The sequence below is a fragment of the Olea europaea genome, unplaced genomic scaffold (genome assembly GCF_002742605.1).
Source record: "Olea europaea var. sylvestris unplaced genomic scaffold, O_europaea_v1 scaffold920, whole genome shotgun sequence".
Classification (NCBI taxonomy): Eukaryota; Viridiplantae; Streptophyta; class Magnoliopsida; order Lamiales; family Oleaceae; genus Olea; species Olea europaea.
This window is the reverse complement of record NW_019267682.1, coordinates 214,723-229,961: the sequence shown is the minus strand read 5'-3', so window position 1 is coordinate 229,961 and position 15,239 is coordinate 214,723. Positions and strand designations below refer to the sequence as shown.

The window sequence follows — 15,239 nt, the reverse complement described above, 5'->3', positions numbered from 1 at the left end:
GAAGTGCAGAGAAAAGCCACATCGGAATTCCAGCAGCAGCCAAATTTCAGTAGTTTAGCTCATGAAACCTACTCAAAATATACTCTCATTTTTGGAGAAGCTAGAAATCAACCTCTCTTATAATCTTTTGAAGCCCAAGTTTAGTAGCCATTCCTCAAAAAAGAAAAGAAAAATACGAGAGATAGAGGCTGTGTGGTTTCTTGCATGATATGTTTGGGACGTCACAACTAACAAAGGAAAATAAAATAAACTTTTTTCCATTGTACAGTACAGTATTGTCCAGTACTGGTATACAAAACATTCTCGTGTTACTACCTTCAGAACAGCGTTCAAAAGAGAGAAAAGCCCAAGTCAACTGCATCATCAAAACAAGGATATAAAGATGAACAACATGCTGCTGCTGAAGTACTACTGCAGGCTGGAGCCACCAACATCTCAAAACTTGGATTTTCACTTATAATTGGATTCAACTCTCCCATGCATCCATTTTCCACCACTAAAGGGTAGTTCATCATGTCGGAGAGTTCACAAGAACTTAAATCCCTTGACTCTCGATCACCATCTGGCCAGAACCTGTCCACAAAGTCATCGGAGTAATAATGATTTCCAGGGTTTTCAGGATTCCATCCCACAGTTGCAACACTTGTAGAATCAAGAAAAAGTGGATTATTTTCATAAAATGTCACGTGATTTTCAGAGAAACTCAAATTTGAGCAAAATTTATGATCATTTGAAGTGTCCCCATTGATTTTATCAGTTGCAGAATATGGCTTCAGGCAGTTGTTAGGAACAATGCAATCCAAGTAGCCAGAATTTGTGTCAGTAGTAGAAAGAAACAAATTATGATCATCATTAGGTGATGAACCATAAGAAGATTGATCATGACAACATGTGTCGTTCTCTGATTGGACAGTTGATTTCTGATCTTTTCTTGGCATAATGTCAGGCTGCAGACTACAAGAACTGGACCGCTTAGGTTCCGTGGCAGTAGAAAACTGTGGTGGTGGCTGCGAAAAGGCTTGAATTTGAAGATCATAATTAGGGGTTAAAAGAGAATGAAAAGTTGTTGTTTGATCAGAGTACACGAAATTAGTTCTTGCTTGAGTGCCCTTCATGGAGAGCGCAGCCCTATCATAGGCAAGTGCAGCTTCTTGAGCAGTGTCAAAGGTTCCCAACCAATGTCTTTCCTTGGTGGTAGGGTCTCTTATTTCGGCTGCATATCGGCCCCATGGCCGTCGTCTTACGCCAAGAAACCTCCCAGGTTCCGCCTGCTTTTTCCGGCCTCGTCTTTCGCTCGGTTGCGCCACTGATGTGTTTCGTTGTAAAAATGTGAAACCGGTATCTGTAAGGATGGGTTCGAAGAGATTTAAGGGTTTCTCGGAAGGTTTAGGGTTTGACATTGATGCAAAAATGAAGAAAATTGTTATGGGAAGAAAGTAGAAACTTAGTTTACGACAGATGAGGAATAAAGTGGGAAATGTGAATGTTGCAGCAAATGAGGAAGTGAAATATCAGTTTGAATGAAGTATACGGAAGCTGTGAAGAGTTCTTTTAAAGACGCTAGTTAAGGATCGTAGACAGTAGACAGTGGACAGTGGACCAGTAAAAAAGTAACTTTCACTGTGAAAATAAGCAATTTTCTTATTTTATGAATTTTGCTAATAAAAGGTTTACCTTTTCTAAATTTGTACTTTTAGAAGTATTTCTTTTTACTGAAACTCAATAATTTTCATTTGTTTTTTCACTTCCATCATCTTGTTACGAGTCCAAATATTATGTTTCGAAGTTGTTATTCGTACCCTGTTAATACATTTTTGCATTTTATCAAACCACCTCTTCAATGCAAATTGGAAGATGTCAACACAAATTTTTTGATACCTCGGCACATTATATCTTGACATACTTTCCATTTCCTGTGAAGAAGTGATGCATCGAGATGTCAAGAATATATTAATGGGATAATCGATGATACAACATATTTTGGACAATAGACCTGACCTCTTGTCACGGCTCATATCTTTTCATTGCTTGTTCTCTAGACCAACGAAAAATAAGAAAAAAATAAAGAAAAGAATAGAAATTTCCCCTTATGGTGTATATATCATTTTGCCATAGGCAAGGGAGCCAAGGGTGAAAATGAAAATTCCATGGGATGGGAGCAAGGTGGTAAGTTAAATTGTACGTAACTAAGATGGATGCATAATGAATTTAATAATCATTATTATATGCTAAAAACCAATAGCCAAATCCAAGCAAAAACCTACTCGATAAGGACATAATTTCATGTCAACTCCTAGATAATTTCACATGCATGCTTAAAATTTCTGATTCTAGAGAAACCCTTTTGGCTTTTGAGGAATGTTGGAATTAAATTAAAACAAGAAATTTCTTAAGCAATGAGGACAATAAAATAAAATGATGTTTTGTCTGTATTTTTCTTGAAAATTTCAAGAATTTGAAATCTGTAATTTTCTTGTAATTATGTGTGATATGTCACATGTTTATTCCGCATTTAAAGGTAAATAATTACAAGTAATCTTATAAGAAATCTTTGTCTTGTTCATGATTTTCAAAGGGAGCAGTTAAAGATTATCTCTAATTAAAAAAATAATGAACCCAAGAATTAAGATAAATGGAAAGTGGAAACATCATCAATTTTAGGTTTTCAAGAAAAAAAGTTGTACTTCATAAGGGCCTCTAAGTCAAAGTTTTAGTAACATTTTGTTTGTCATTATTACGTAGGCTTCAAACATTAATCATTTCCATTTAAAGGGATCAAATTTGAAAATATAAACCCATGAATATTGAAGGTAGATGAGATAAATAAAATTTGATGGATTGAACATGACTAGATAAGTATGAAAAAAGATACACAAGTAATATATTTATTTCCAATTTTTCTCTACACCCTCTTTCTCGTACATGTGACCTACAACAAATTCACATTGTTGCACTGGAGATGCTTTTATTAAGTATTGAGATTTTAATAATACTAATAAGAAATATACGTTTATTATTGCTTTCATGTTTAAGCGAAATTGATTTTCACTCTTAATACGTCATTGCAAGCGTCAGTTTAAGAAAATCAGTCTCGAAAAAAGCTTGTTCGTTTGAGCTTTAGATGAATCAAATGACCATTTGAATTTTTCAAAATATGATTTATTCGAGTGCTATCTTATATTTAATTAACACGTACATTATTAAAAAGACTAGTCAAACCGTATTATTTTGATATTAAAGCGTCGTGAAATTTACCGTTTAACATCACTCATCAAAAAGAACTACAAAAGGCTATAGTCAAAAGGGCAATCAAACGCTTAAGAAGAAACACAGAGATCCAATAACCCAAATAAGTATAATTAGTGGGGGCACTGATTAATCAATTTAATTGGTAATTCTAACATGGAGCTGTTAACTTTATGCCTTTAGTTGATTAATCCTCACATGCCTAAATGTCATTGGGAACAACACAATCCCATGATAATATATTTTTTTAGCATTTCAAATACATGAAGCTTAGAAAATTTCATTATCTAATGACCAAAGAATTTTCAGAAGAATATGATGGGAATAGGTTAAGACAAAATAGTTTTGGAAATTTTCTTACAAAAGTCAGTCAATGATCTTATAAAAAGACGTGATCCCACTTGATTTTAATAATAAAATTATTAATTTTTTATGTGGGATTTTCTTGGGAGATTTGAATTTTTTTTAAGTTTAAACCAAGAAAAATAAAATGTAAAGTTGAAGAGTGCAAGGTGAGTTGGTCTGTGCTCTTTTTGAACTCCTTAATTTCAATATATTTAATTTTCAGTATTAGATAATTTATTAGTTTATCTTTTTTTTTAATACAAATCGATATAAAGAAGTTAATCTGCAAAAAATGACTCTTTTATTCAACTTAATTTGATTTAAATTCTAAAGTATCAAATATCAAACGAGTTATTTTTAGAATTTTGCACAATTTTCTATGACACACTTTTCGTCTAAATCTTTTAAGGCCATCCGGAATTTAGGGAAAAAAGAATATGACATTCTAAGGAGAATAAGGACTAAAGACTAAAGACTAAAGACTAAAGACTAAAGACTTTGACTGAATTGGAAGAGAATAATTTTTTTATTTTTTTTCAAGTCTTTGACCAAACCAGTGAAGAAGGGCCCTTAACTTTTAGTTCAATGAGTCATAAAAGCACTGCAAAAGTTGCTTATAAGTTGGGGAATATATGAGGTTTTTGTTAGAAAGAGACCTAAAAAATGATGAGACCTTTAGTATTTTTGTACATAGGTTGGTAGATGGATCTATAGATATGATCCCGATTGAGCTTGAAAGTGTAAAGTAGGTTGAATTATACTGAAACGTGTGTCTGTAATTTACAACTTAGATAGATCTATTAATTGATGATAAAGATTGAAGAAAAGTTTGATTGTTAGTGGTGTAATTTATCTATTTATTTTTCAATCATAATCGACTATGCAAGATCTAAAATGAACCTGCAAATTACGAAGTTCTTTCATGTGTTTGCTTTGACATTGAGCACATTAGATGTGGACATTTTCAATCTTCTTCACAAGCTCAACATTACAAAAGTGAGTCATATTCGTCCAATACAATCCAATTTTACATCCTTATATTATGTTTGTCGGTTTAATATGTTGTTAGGACTTTGGGGTTCTTTTCATGAACAATGTGTAGGATTTATAAACATGAAAGTGACAATTTCTTTACTTAGTTTGCAATTAAACATCATCCTTATTCTAAATACACGGTATATACACAATTTGAAGAAAATCAAGTCATCGTGGGAAAGACTTCTACTGAACTCTCGTGGAATGTATCAACTAGGAGGATATCATAAATTCATTCTTATAATGATTATAAAATTAAATATGCCATCTTTCCTTTCCTAATATTCATTAGTATTGTTGATAATTGGAAATGAATATTTGGCAAAATTAGAATTCAAAATAGTTTCCGAATTCAATTTAGGCCCTGTTTGGTAGTCATTTTCTTCAAAATGTATTTTTTTGTCTTCTTTTCAATCACACATTTTTTATTAAAATAATATTATACGTAAATAAAAAACTTTTCTTTATTTTTCAACCACACATTTCACATCAATTTACCATTCTAAAATGTATTTTTACATAAAAATGCCTATTAAATACCCCTTAGATAGACTCCTCCATGGTTTGATAGCCCTTCACTCGAATAGCGTCACATCCACTTCTCCCCCTCATGTAATGGATTTGATTTTACTATGGATACATGCATAAAATCATATTTATTTACAGTAATTAGCTTAAATTTGAATATAATATAATAGAATAAATGTATCAAAATTTTCGATATATGCATTAAGGGCCTAATATTAAATATCTTATATTTGAATAGTGACTAGACTAAACTTATAATCTTCGTTGCTTTAGAATGTTGTCGAACCACTTGATTGAAATGGTTAAATGATAAAAATTGGATCCTCGTCTTTCAACTATGAGAATCGTTAAAAATTGTAAGTTTAACTGCTAAGGTGACATTGCCTAGTCAACCATTGCCATATTTTATCCTATCTATCATGAATAGGAGATCAATTTTAAATATCATTTTTTGATATTTAATATTTAATATTTAAATATAATGATATTTTTAAAATCATTATATTACTATAGATGAAAAAATCTATGGAAGATTTCGTGTACAACACCAACCAAATCTAGAGGAGACACGTTTCTAGATTATGCGAACAGGTCATCATTAAATCACACAGACAGCCCTGTGGGCCCTTTTTCAGTGACGTGTCGATTATCTAGCACACTTTTGGATGCCACGTACGTAGATGTGGGATTGTAGTGTGTACTGTGTGAATCGATTGGGTTGTACTTGGCAACGTGTCTTACCGGTATACATGGACCACAAAGCACGGCATAATGGGGTACGAGGTAAATCGTAATAAAAATGGGGATTCGGAAATAAGAGAAACAGTAAAACTGAATCTTTGATGTGGTGTAAAGATATATTTCTTGACGTACTTATTCTCAAGTTACGTTGTTTCCTGTAATGGTGGAATTAAGTAGCAATGACTGTAACTTTCTTGTTACATTAGCTAATAATGATTGTAAATTTACGTTGAACTACATCAACTTATGAACATGACATAAATCCACTTGGCAATTGTGCTAGTTGGATAAATCTAAAAATTAGCCGAAGAACAAGTTCAATCTGTAGATGCGAACGTTGCAAGAGTTTTGACCACAACGAAAGATCTTGCAAGAGCTCATAACCTTTGAAGCAAAATGCAAAAAAGAAGAAAATAAAATAAAGGATTGTGCTACTTGTACATAAAAATCGTACATAATGAATTGCATAAAATGATGTGGAGGGAAAAAACAAATTGACAAATGATAGAATAACATATAATATTATGTAAAGATTGTTGTACAAGCAACAAAATCCTAAAATAAATCAATCCTAATTGTTTTACAACGTTTTTACAATTAAATTACACAAGTCACATTGCTTGTTATTTTTATTTTTTTTTTAAAAAGGATTCGAGATTTCATGTTATATGGTGATAAATTCAAGATTTCTGTCAATATTTGCATTACTTGTGCTTTCTTGATTCCATTTACATTTAACAGGAAAAAAATTAACTCTACATGTCCAACCACCATATCAAAAGCTTTTTAATATATCCATACAAGCAGATTTTTTTTGACGACGGGGCCTATGAAGGCCATTTCTTCATTCAGAAAAGCCATAGATAAATTGAAATTTAAGAACACCACCCATTCCTCAACAATATATTGGAGAGAGAAATTTGATGATTACACTACTTCAATTCTACATTACAAATAATTTCAATAGTTTATTCCAATCAAACTGCATTTATACATGCATGCTAAAACTTTCAGGTCCAATAAAATTGCGGGAGACAAATTGATATAACTATATCTCACATGATTACAGAGATACCTAGGGCTTATGCTTCTTCTTGTGGCTCTTCTTCTTCCTGGAGAAGATTTTCTCGGTTGTCGTGGGCCCAGAATCCGCGAACATCTATAAGCATACTTGCAACTGTCCCGCCCTGTTTGCAAGCCAGTAGATCAGCCAGTGTTATTCTCAACGGATCGGCTGGCTTCACCATATCCCATATTTCATCCCTTACGTCTTCAATACAAAGCTCGTAGTTACCTCCCTCAATCCATTTCTGGTGAACATCCCTGTTTTTTGATGCAAAAGAATATCCAATTTCAATTATACAAATTTTGTTAATATCCAATTTCAATTATACAAATTTTGTATTTTAATTAACATAACATGATTAGAAACAAGATCAGTGACCAAACTCTAGTGCATAAAAATTAAATGGTTTTGATTTAGGTGGTATATGTCAACTTAAGACATGCAGAACTTGCTCAAGAACCTCAAGCAGGAAATTACAATTTTTTTTAGATTTTGCAAGATGAATTAAAAAACATGTCAACCCTCTTGATGTCTCCATCCTTTATTTCCATGTTCATTTTTATTCTGTTTAGTCCTATAGACGATTAATGTCAAGGAGAAATTTAAATCATAAACATTTTATACAAAGAAGAGAGGATGATCTCTTTATCCCCTGAAGCAGCACATGTAAAAGCATATTTGACACACATTATTGGATACTAGTATATTATTCTGCATAATACTGTCCAACCCAAAGAACCAGACGTATCTTTAAGAGAATCTAAAAAGATACACGCGACTTCAATGCCTAAAAGCAAGTTACCTGAAAAGTGTATGGGTATCAGCAGTCGTGAGAAATCCCCTTCCATGGAGATCAAGGCAGCGAAACAAATAAGTTAATCCCTCTGGAGTGTCTTTATTTTCCAGTGCCAAAACAAAGTCGAGAAAACTTTCAAAATCCATCTCCCGAGCATTACCACCTCCGTTTTTTCCACGCCGGACATGCTCATCGAAAACTAATTGTATAAAATAATGAGAAAAGTACTAAGTGTCCGAAAATGGAAGGCACAAACACATTAAACAAAATGAGGTCAGATAATCGTATGATGAGCAGCAGTAAAGAATTGAACAGCCTATTCATATTGTTAGATGAAAATAAAATTTCCTTACAAGATGGCTAGATACATCTCTCTGAGATGGCAATTCGAAATGATTTGTAAAACAAGGATAAAAAGTTTGTAAGATTTACAATGTTATTAGAAAAGGAGATAATATTGAGAATAAATAGTTTCCCCAAAAGAAAAATGAAAATAGGATTTTTTCTCCAAATCAACAGACATAAGCGGGAATGTAGCTTGTGTTGGGATGTGCTAAAAAACAGCTTAAAATACTTTTATCCACTACAGTACCTAAATTATTTTTAATGGCAATCAACTAACAGAAAGGGTCCAACGGTTACTTTTCTAACTTCAGATGTACCAATTTTGCCCCTTGCTGTTCATAACAATTTCAAAGCATCACCGACGCACGATTGGCCTTTAGTGCAGGTTTATATTTGGAAATTTGTATAAATCAATTGCAATGGGTACATAACATGAGATAGTCTTCGGCACAGGTCAAAGTTCTTTTTGCAGAAAATGCAGTCGATTCACTGTGCATGGGCCCCTTTAGTAGTGAAAAAAAATAATAATAAATTAGAGACTAAAAATGGAACATGACCACACTAGTAGTAAAAATGGAACACGAACACTTCAGTAGTTTGATAGATTTTCTTCCAGGAAGAGGGAGATAGGAGAGACTACAATCAACTTCTACCTCTCTCAATAAAAATATCTGTTAATGTCCCATCTGCATATTCTCGAAGCTCCTGCTTGCTCAAAGTTCCATTCATATCTTTATCAAGAGCAAGAAACATATCTGCAAATTTAGATTATCTTCTTTAGTTCCAAATACAACGATTGTAACGTAAGAGATCAAAAATGGTTCTCCATCATGAACAAGTATAACAGAAAAGGCAAGAACCCCACCCATTCATAAAGCAAATTCTTGAATAAAGTTACCATATGCAATGCCTAATAATGCAGCATATACAGCAAGATATTCCATTAACAAGACAAGGCTAGTAAAATGACATCAGGTACCTGACAAATATCAATATTCAAAACTTTGCACAGCTGAAGTACTAACCACATATGCGTTGTGCAGATGTCAATGAGAACCAGTTTTCAGCTTGTTCAGTATCAGTGACTTCTTCCTCACTTTCCTACATGCAGGTGAAAAGGAAAATCCAAATATTAGCTCCCAACTGAAATGCAAACGACAACAGTGTTTTGGACTTTTGCGCAGTACATAAAAGGATGGTCAAGATAAACCTTGTGAAAAGGTCCAGCAGCGCAACAAAATGAGGGAAGGAGAATTTATTGACGTTGTAAACTAATTTTTCATGGATTTAATATGGTGGAGGAAACCCACGAAAATCATCAGATTATTGGACTGCAGTAACCACTTATAATACAATCTCAAAACATAGAGAAAACACATGGAATTCATATCACTACGTTGTAAAGAAAAATTACTGACATCTATATCGTGGAATTATTTGCAATTACAAAAAGTAGCATCAATAATATACCTGGTGCAGTTCCATTAGCTCCTGGAGGCAATTACTGAGTAGCACTTTCTTTATGCACGCCTTACCTGGTCATAATAATCGCAATTCCAAACACCATTGTAAAATAATATGTAAATTAATGCATTACTTAAATAGTCTAATCCCTGATAAGCTAAGAAGCATGGACACAGATACACCAATGGGTGATTTTTCAAAATGTAGGACATGGACAAGGACACGTTGATTTATTTAAAAAATAAAAAATAAAAAATTGTGCATTATGCATATTATTTCATTATTCTTTTAATTTTTCAAATAGGACACAACACATGGCATGCTAGACACATGTCTGAAGAGTATCCCTCAATTATCGAAAATTAAAAGTAATATATATGAAACATACAGAGCACGTGGCTTGTCAAACACATGTACTAGGGGTGTCCGAGGGGTATTGGTGTCTTACAAAACATAGCATGTGTGGGAGTGAGACACAGACATGCCACCCTAGTCGGAGTGCTTGTGCATCAGAGGCTATGAGTCGGTTACCAAGGAAAAGCAACTAAATGTAGTTGCTCCAAAGGAGCCTCTATAGCCTGAGTGTTACAAATAGAAATATGTATATATCTGCACTGACAACACACAAAATATGGAACTCCATGCGGCTAACAGCAGTACTGGACTTGTAAAAGGAAAAAAGAAAAAGAAAAATGTAGAAACGACAGGAGCCCAAAAAAAGCAGCATATAAAAGATTGGAGATCCTAATTGCAGCTGTGTAAAATCATTTTGAGCAATTAAGAAAGACTTGAGTGCCAACCTCGTTTATGGGGATCACAAAAGAAGAAAAACTTGTGTGCAGCTATGCGACAGTACATTTGCACAAAAGCTGCTGGTATGTCCCGGAGTTGTGCCAAATTAGGTATAAGACCTCTTATATAGAATTCCATTTCCTGATCAAGAATAATTAGGCAGTGTTTAGAAAACGTGCATCATTAAACTGGGTAGCTTTAATACATAAAACCAAAGATACAGTCCATTGTGCTGGACGAAGTGCTGAGACACAAAAAGAACCATACGTGAGGTTGAAGGAAACCATCAGAATCCTCATCAAGCTCACTCATATCAATCCTGGCTTGAGTAAGGGATACCTGAAGAAGTAAAGGAAGCAAGGTATTACATGACATAAAAAGTTTTTGCAAGTTGCATTTAGGCAGCAAAGTTTGGAGCTTTTTTCAATCCTTTAATTTTTGTCTCATTAATGTCGAATCACTAACTAATATACCTAGAAAGAATCCACTATCCAATGGAATTCAAGGACAGTTGCTAACAATAATTATGTGGATGATGATATCTAGTTTCCATCAGAAACAAACAAAATGGGCAACTATTGAATGTAGCATGGGATACCTGAATTGGAATGTCCTCGCAAGCACTTGTTACTCTAACGTTTATTATCAAAGATAGTAATTGACATTCTTAATTTCCAAATATTCGGAGACCCAGGAGAGAATTCTACAATTAAATCATAATTTAAGGTGCCTTTTCATATTGCTGAACTATGCACTATAAAATCTAAAGTCTTCTCCTTCAATTTCTCTTCAGCATGCTTTCATTTTCTTCTCCCTTTCTTCCTTTATTTTTTATTCTTTCAGCTTTCCTAGGAGGTGCGGAACGACAGGTCTGTCAAATAACAAACAATTCACCAAAAGCCAGTATATACAAACAACTAAAGAAATTTTTGCACAGATTTTTCTAAAATCATTTTCAAGAGCACATTCTATGTGACCCACAACTTTTCCCCCCTGTTCAACCACATATTCTCCAAAAAACTCATTTTTCACTTGAAAAAAGCTGTGCCAAACAAGCTTTAAATTTTTTTTAGTTAGAGAAAGATATCAGCAATAAAATGCCAAGTATCATTCTAAAAGTTAAAATGTGAGTATCAAAGGAAAAGCAGCTCGACAGTGTATGAATATAAAAGGATCGGCGGCAGAACCTACCGTTCGCATTACATAAAGATAGAATGGTAGAATGGCGATTCTTCCCAATTCGTCTTTTTCAAACTTCATGAAATTTGAAGGGCAGAAAAAGCGTCGACATTTGGGGCCTATTTGTTCGGTACATACAGAGGCAATGTGGCAAAAGTCTTCATAATTCATCTAACAAACAAACAAGTGAAGCGTTTCAGAATTTCATATGCAGAAGGATGGAAAACACAAATTTGTTGCATCAATCAACTGGAAATTGTTGAATTTGAAGACAATTAAGAAAAAACTGAGAAAATTTCATTTGTTAAACTTAAGTTATAGAGCAATCCAATAAAAACGACAGAGGCATCAATGTACATTTTTCAGAAATAATGCAATTAATTGGACATTATATTAGTGTTTTTTGTCTTTGTACTTCTTGAATCCCAAGTAAATGGTTCAGATGACTTCTTCCCAGTAAACTAAGTATGCTATAATGCAAATTGAACAGCTGAAAGGCAGGGATGCCATAGTGAAAACAAGTTGCATAGAAACTAGAAAGCTATCCAACTATTATAATTTATCAAATTTCTTAAACATTTTATAGATTGGCTATGTGATTTACAAGCATACAAGTTTAAAAAAAAAATACTGCATTCCCCTATAAAGTAGAGTTTCCATTATTCAAAAGTTTATATAAAACTTCTTAAACTGAAAAATTTATGACCAGATGTAATGGAAAATAGGGCAGGAAAATAAGAAATATCATATATACTTAAAATCCAACATTTGCAAGAAAACAGACAAAAAGAATCAGAGCAACCACTGACCTTTTCAGCACCAGTTGCATCATCAATGACACAATTCTCCCTCAGGCATAGCCACATAGCATCCAAATCATCAGCATTCAGCAAAAGATCGGTTTGTTTCTGACCAAGAAAAGTACAACGTCAATCATAATTTGTCGAGAATCAAATCCAAAAGCTACAAAAATTGGTCGAGGAACAGTGTATCCACAACCATAGCATGCTGCATGCAGTTATCAGAGGATAAAACTATCGCAGCACAGAACTTAAAATATGGAATCGCAGTACAACAATCAAGAGACATCATTTCACCACCAAGCTACTCAGAATTCTGAATGTGGATACTGAACGTGAAGGATGTTTAAAATAAATAAATAAAATAAAATTCAGTAAGGAAGTAAACAAATCAGACCCAATACCTTTAGAAAACGATATTTTGCCAGCCTCTGGACTCTATGACTGATGGATCCTTCTTCAGGTTTCTAAATGGCAAAACCAAAAGCGTGCATTGAAGAAAAGTTTCAGCAAATTACGTTCGAGAAGGGTAAGAAAATATATTTCCGGAAATGTAGAACATAATATACATTCTCTCCATAGAAATTTTATAAGCAAAAGGTCTCCTAACATAACAAAGAATAAATAACCAATGATTTTTACATATTTGCTAACCAGATTTATCAAAAGATATTATTTTGCATTTTTATATGCAAAAGGTCTCTTAACAAAACAAAGAATAAATAACCAATGATTTTTACATATTTGATAACCAGATTTATCGAAAGATATTATTTTGCATAGAATAATCATTTCCAAATAAAATTGATAATACAGTCTGACATCTTTAAATTCATACCCCAATAATTAACAACATCTGACATCTAATAATATTTCATGAAACTGACCGCCTTTTATAGGCATAATTTAATATTTCTACTATTTAATAATTAATAAAAAATATCAAAAAAATAATGATTAGCAGAATCACATTCCTTAGAGAACCATATATCTAGAGTGGTATGTTACTTTCTCGTCGTCTTGATGTCTAACTGTATATTTCGGAATACCTTATGAGCTAAAAAATAGGTGAGATTTGAAAGGTTGAGAAGAGAAATACATGAGGGAAACGGCAAATTTTATTGAGATGTATGCCAAGCTCGTTGGTAAGTGATTACTCATAAAGAACAACTATACATGATAAAGACTTTCTAACCATCCAAGAGTATGTAGTGGCATTAGCAAATATACCTAAAATAATTTTTTAAGTAGTTGTTCTACAAATTAATAACATCCACTAATTAATAAACTACTGCATAATGGATCTATTAGTTTAGAGAGATCAGGGGCTATACCTTTTTGTAGAAACTAGGAATCGTGCCTCCTTCAGAGCTCTTCTGTTGCTTCTCTTTAAACATGTCTAATAAAATTCTTTTTGTTTCTAGCTCTGAAAGGAGGACAAAAATTCAGTCAGCAAAGTGCCTGCCTGCAGTATGTTTAAGCAGGAATCCATAAAAATTGCAAATCCAAAAACGTTTTATGACTATGACATCCCACATCATCCAATCCGGAAATAACTGTCTTAAAGAAATTCAATGAGCAAGATATAAGCATGAATTGCATGGTATATCAGCAAATGTAGTTCTTCATAACCTCAATGGCTAGTATTCTCTGCTACAAAGCATGGCAACAACAGCCTAATATTTATTCCAAATATATTTAGAGTCTATCGTATGAATCCTTGGTACCTATCCAAAGTAATTAAATCTTAACAACCACAACTAAGTTTTGTTTTACACCTCGTTTTAACCTGTTCTACCAAGATTGCAACACTATTACGACCGACAGCCTCTTTAGGTCTACACAAAATATGTTATAACCATCTCAATCATCCTACGTTTAATTTATTCTCAATCAATATCACCTCCACTTACTAAAATATATTCTCAATTCTTATCTTGTTCATCCATCTTAGCACCCTTAATAATGTCCCTTCCTTTCTCTTTTCTGCCTACTTCTTTGTTCTATTCAAATAGTCATAAGGAAAAACCGCACATATGCCTACTTTACTTACTTTAATTTGAGTTCCGTAGTGTTTTGTTCTATAGCAGCCAGATTTCATACCATAAAGTATAGCAAATCTAAACAGCTGTTACATGGAACTGAGTTTTTGAGAATCATCCTATGAGACGGAATTTCTCTAGAACTTATCCATGTTATCCAACCTAATTTAATCCTATGATCAGAACCTACTCAATTCTTCGACCTAAATATCTAAAACAGTCACTTATAACGACAATGCAATCATCCATATAGCTCAATTATCATCCTTATTACCACTATTACTAAAGTAACACTTCATCTACTGAATCCTGTCTCTTCTTGCAATCAATCAAAAGCATGTAAAAGCATACATATAATACTATTACAACTAGCAATAGAGGAGTGGTAGGAAATTACAGACCCATTAAAGATTCAGATCCAAGCCCGGCACCAGATCCGATGTACCGGCGGAGGTTTCGGACCCATAGCATGGAAGAGACAGGAGGGATTTTCCTCGGCGCCGATGAATCGTGCCCTTCTCCGTCGCTGGATCCACTGTACATATCTCCACTTCCAATTCAAAACCACTTCGATAAAAATTTCAAAGCAAAAAAATACCTTCCCATGCGGGTCTCTGTAAATTCTATTCGGAGCTCCGAAAACCGATTAACGCGAAGACCAAATCTCTCTGAATTGAAATGCTAGGCTCTGTAAAGTACCTTCTTGTTTCTACACTCTCTCCGGTTTGACCAAACGGATGTTATAGAAACCGAAGCGGTTCGGTCTATATTCCTTTATTATATAAATTAGTTATTTATAGAATTTAATTGAGAGTCGGTAAATAATTTTGGAAATTCAGTTTTTTTTTGCTTTTTTTTTT

The 15,239-nt window shown here is 33.5% G+C and overlaps 2 protein-coding genes across 2 annotated transcripts; both read right to left on the bottom strand.

Annotated features, from left to right (window-relative positions):
- Nucleotides 1–109: 109 nt before the first annotated feature.
- On the bottom strand, nucleotides 110–1,585 carry LOC111392326 (ethylene-responsive transcription factor ERF086-like). The gene has a single exon (XM_023017639.1). It carries the CDS (start codon nucleotides 1,398–1,400, stop codon nucleotides 330–332), a length of 1,071 nt encoding a protein of 356 aa, XP_022873407.1. The 5' UTR covers nucleotides 1,401–1,585; the 3' UTR covers nucleotides 110–329.
- A 5,157-nt stretch (nucleotides 1,586–6,742) lies between these two features.
- On the bottom strand, nucleotides 6,743–15,125 carry LOC111392314 (probable serine/threonine-protein phosphatase 2A regulatory subunit B'' subunit TON2). Its single transcript, XM_023017627.1, has 12 exons — nucleotides 14,781–15,125; nucleotides 13,672–13,763; nucleotides 12,742–12,804; nucleotides 12,347–12,445; nucleotides 11,550–11,708; nucleotides 10,626–10,697; nucleotides 10,367–10,499; nucleotides 9,573–9,637; nucleotides 9,128–9,203; nucleotides 8,756–8,857; nucleotides 7,764–7,956; nucleotides 6,743–7,218 (listed from the first exon to the last, which is right to left on the bottom strand). The coding sequence occupies exons 1-12, from the start codon at nucleotides 14,920–14,922 to the stop codon at nucleotides 6,978–6,980; spliced, it is 1,437 nt and encodes a 478-aa protein (XP_022873395.1). The 5' UTR covers nucleotides 14,923–15,125; the 3' UTR covers nucleotides 6,743–6,977.
- Between the last annotated feature and the right edge of the window lie 114 nt (nucleotides 15,126–15,239).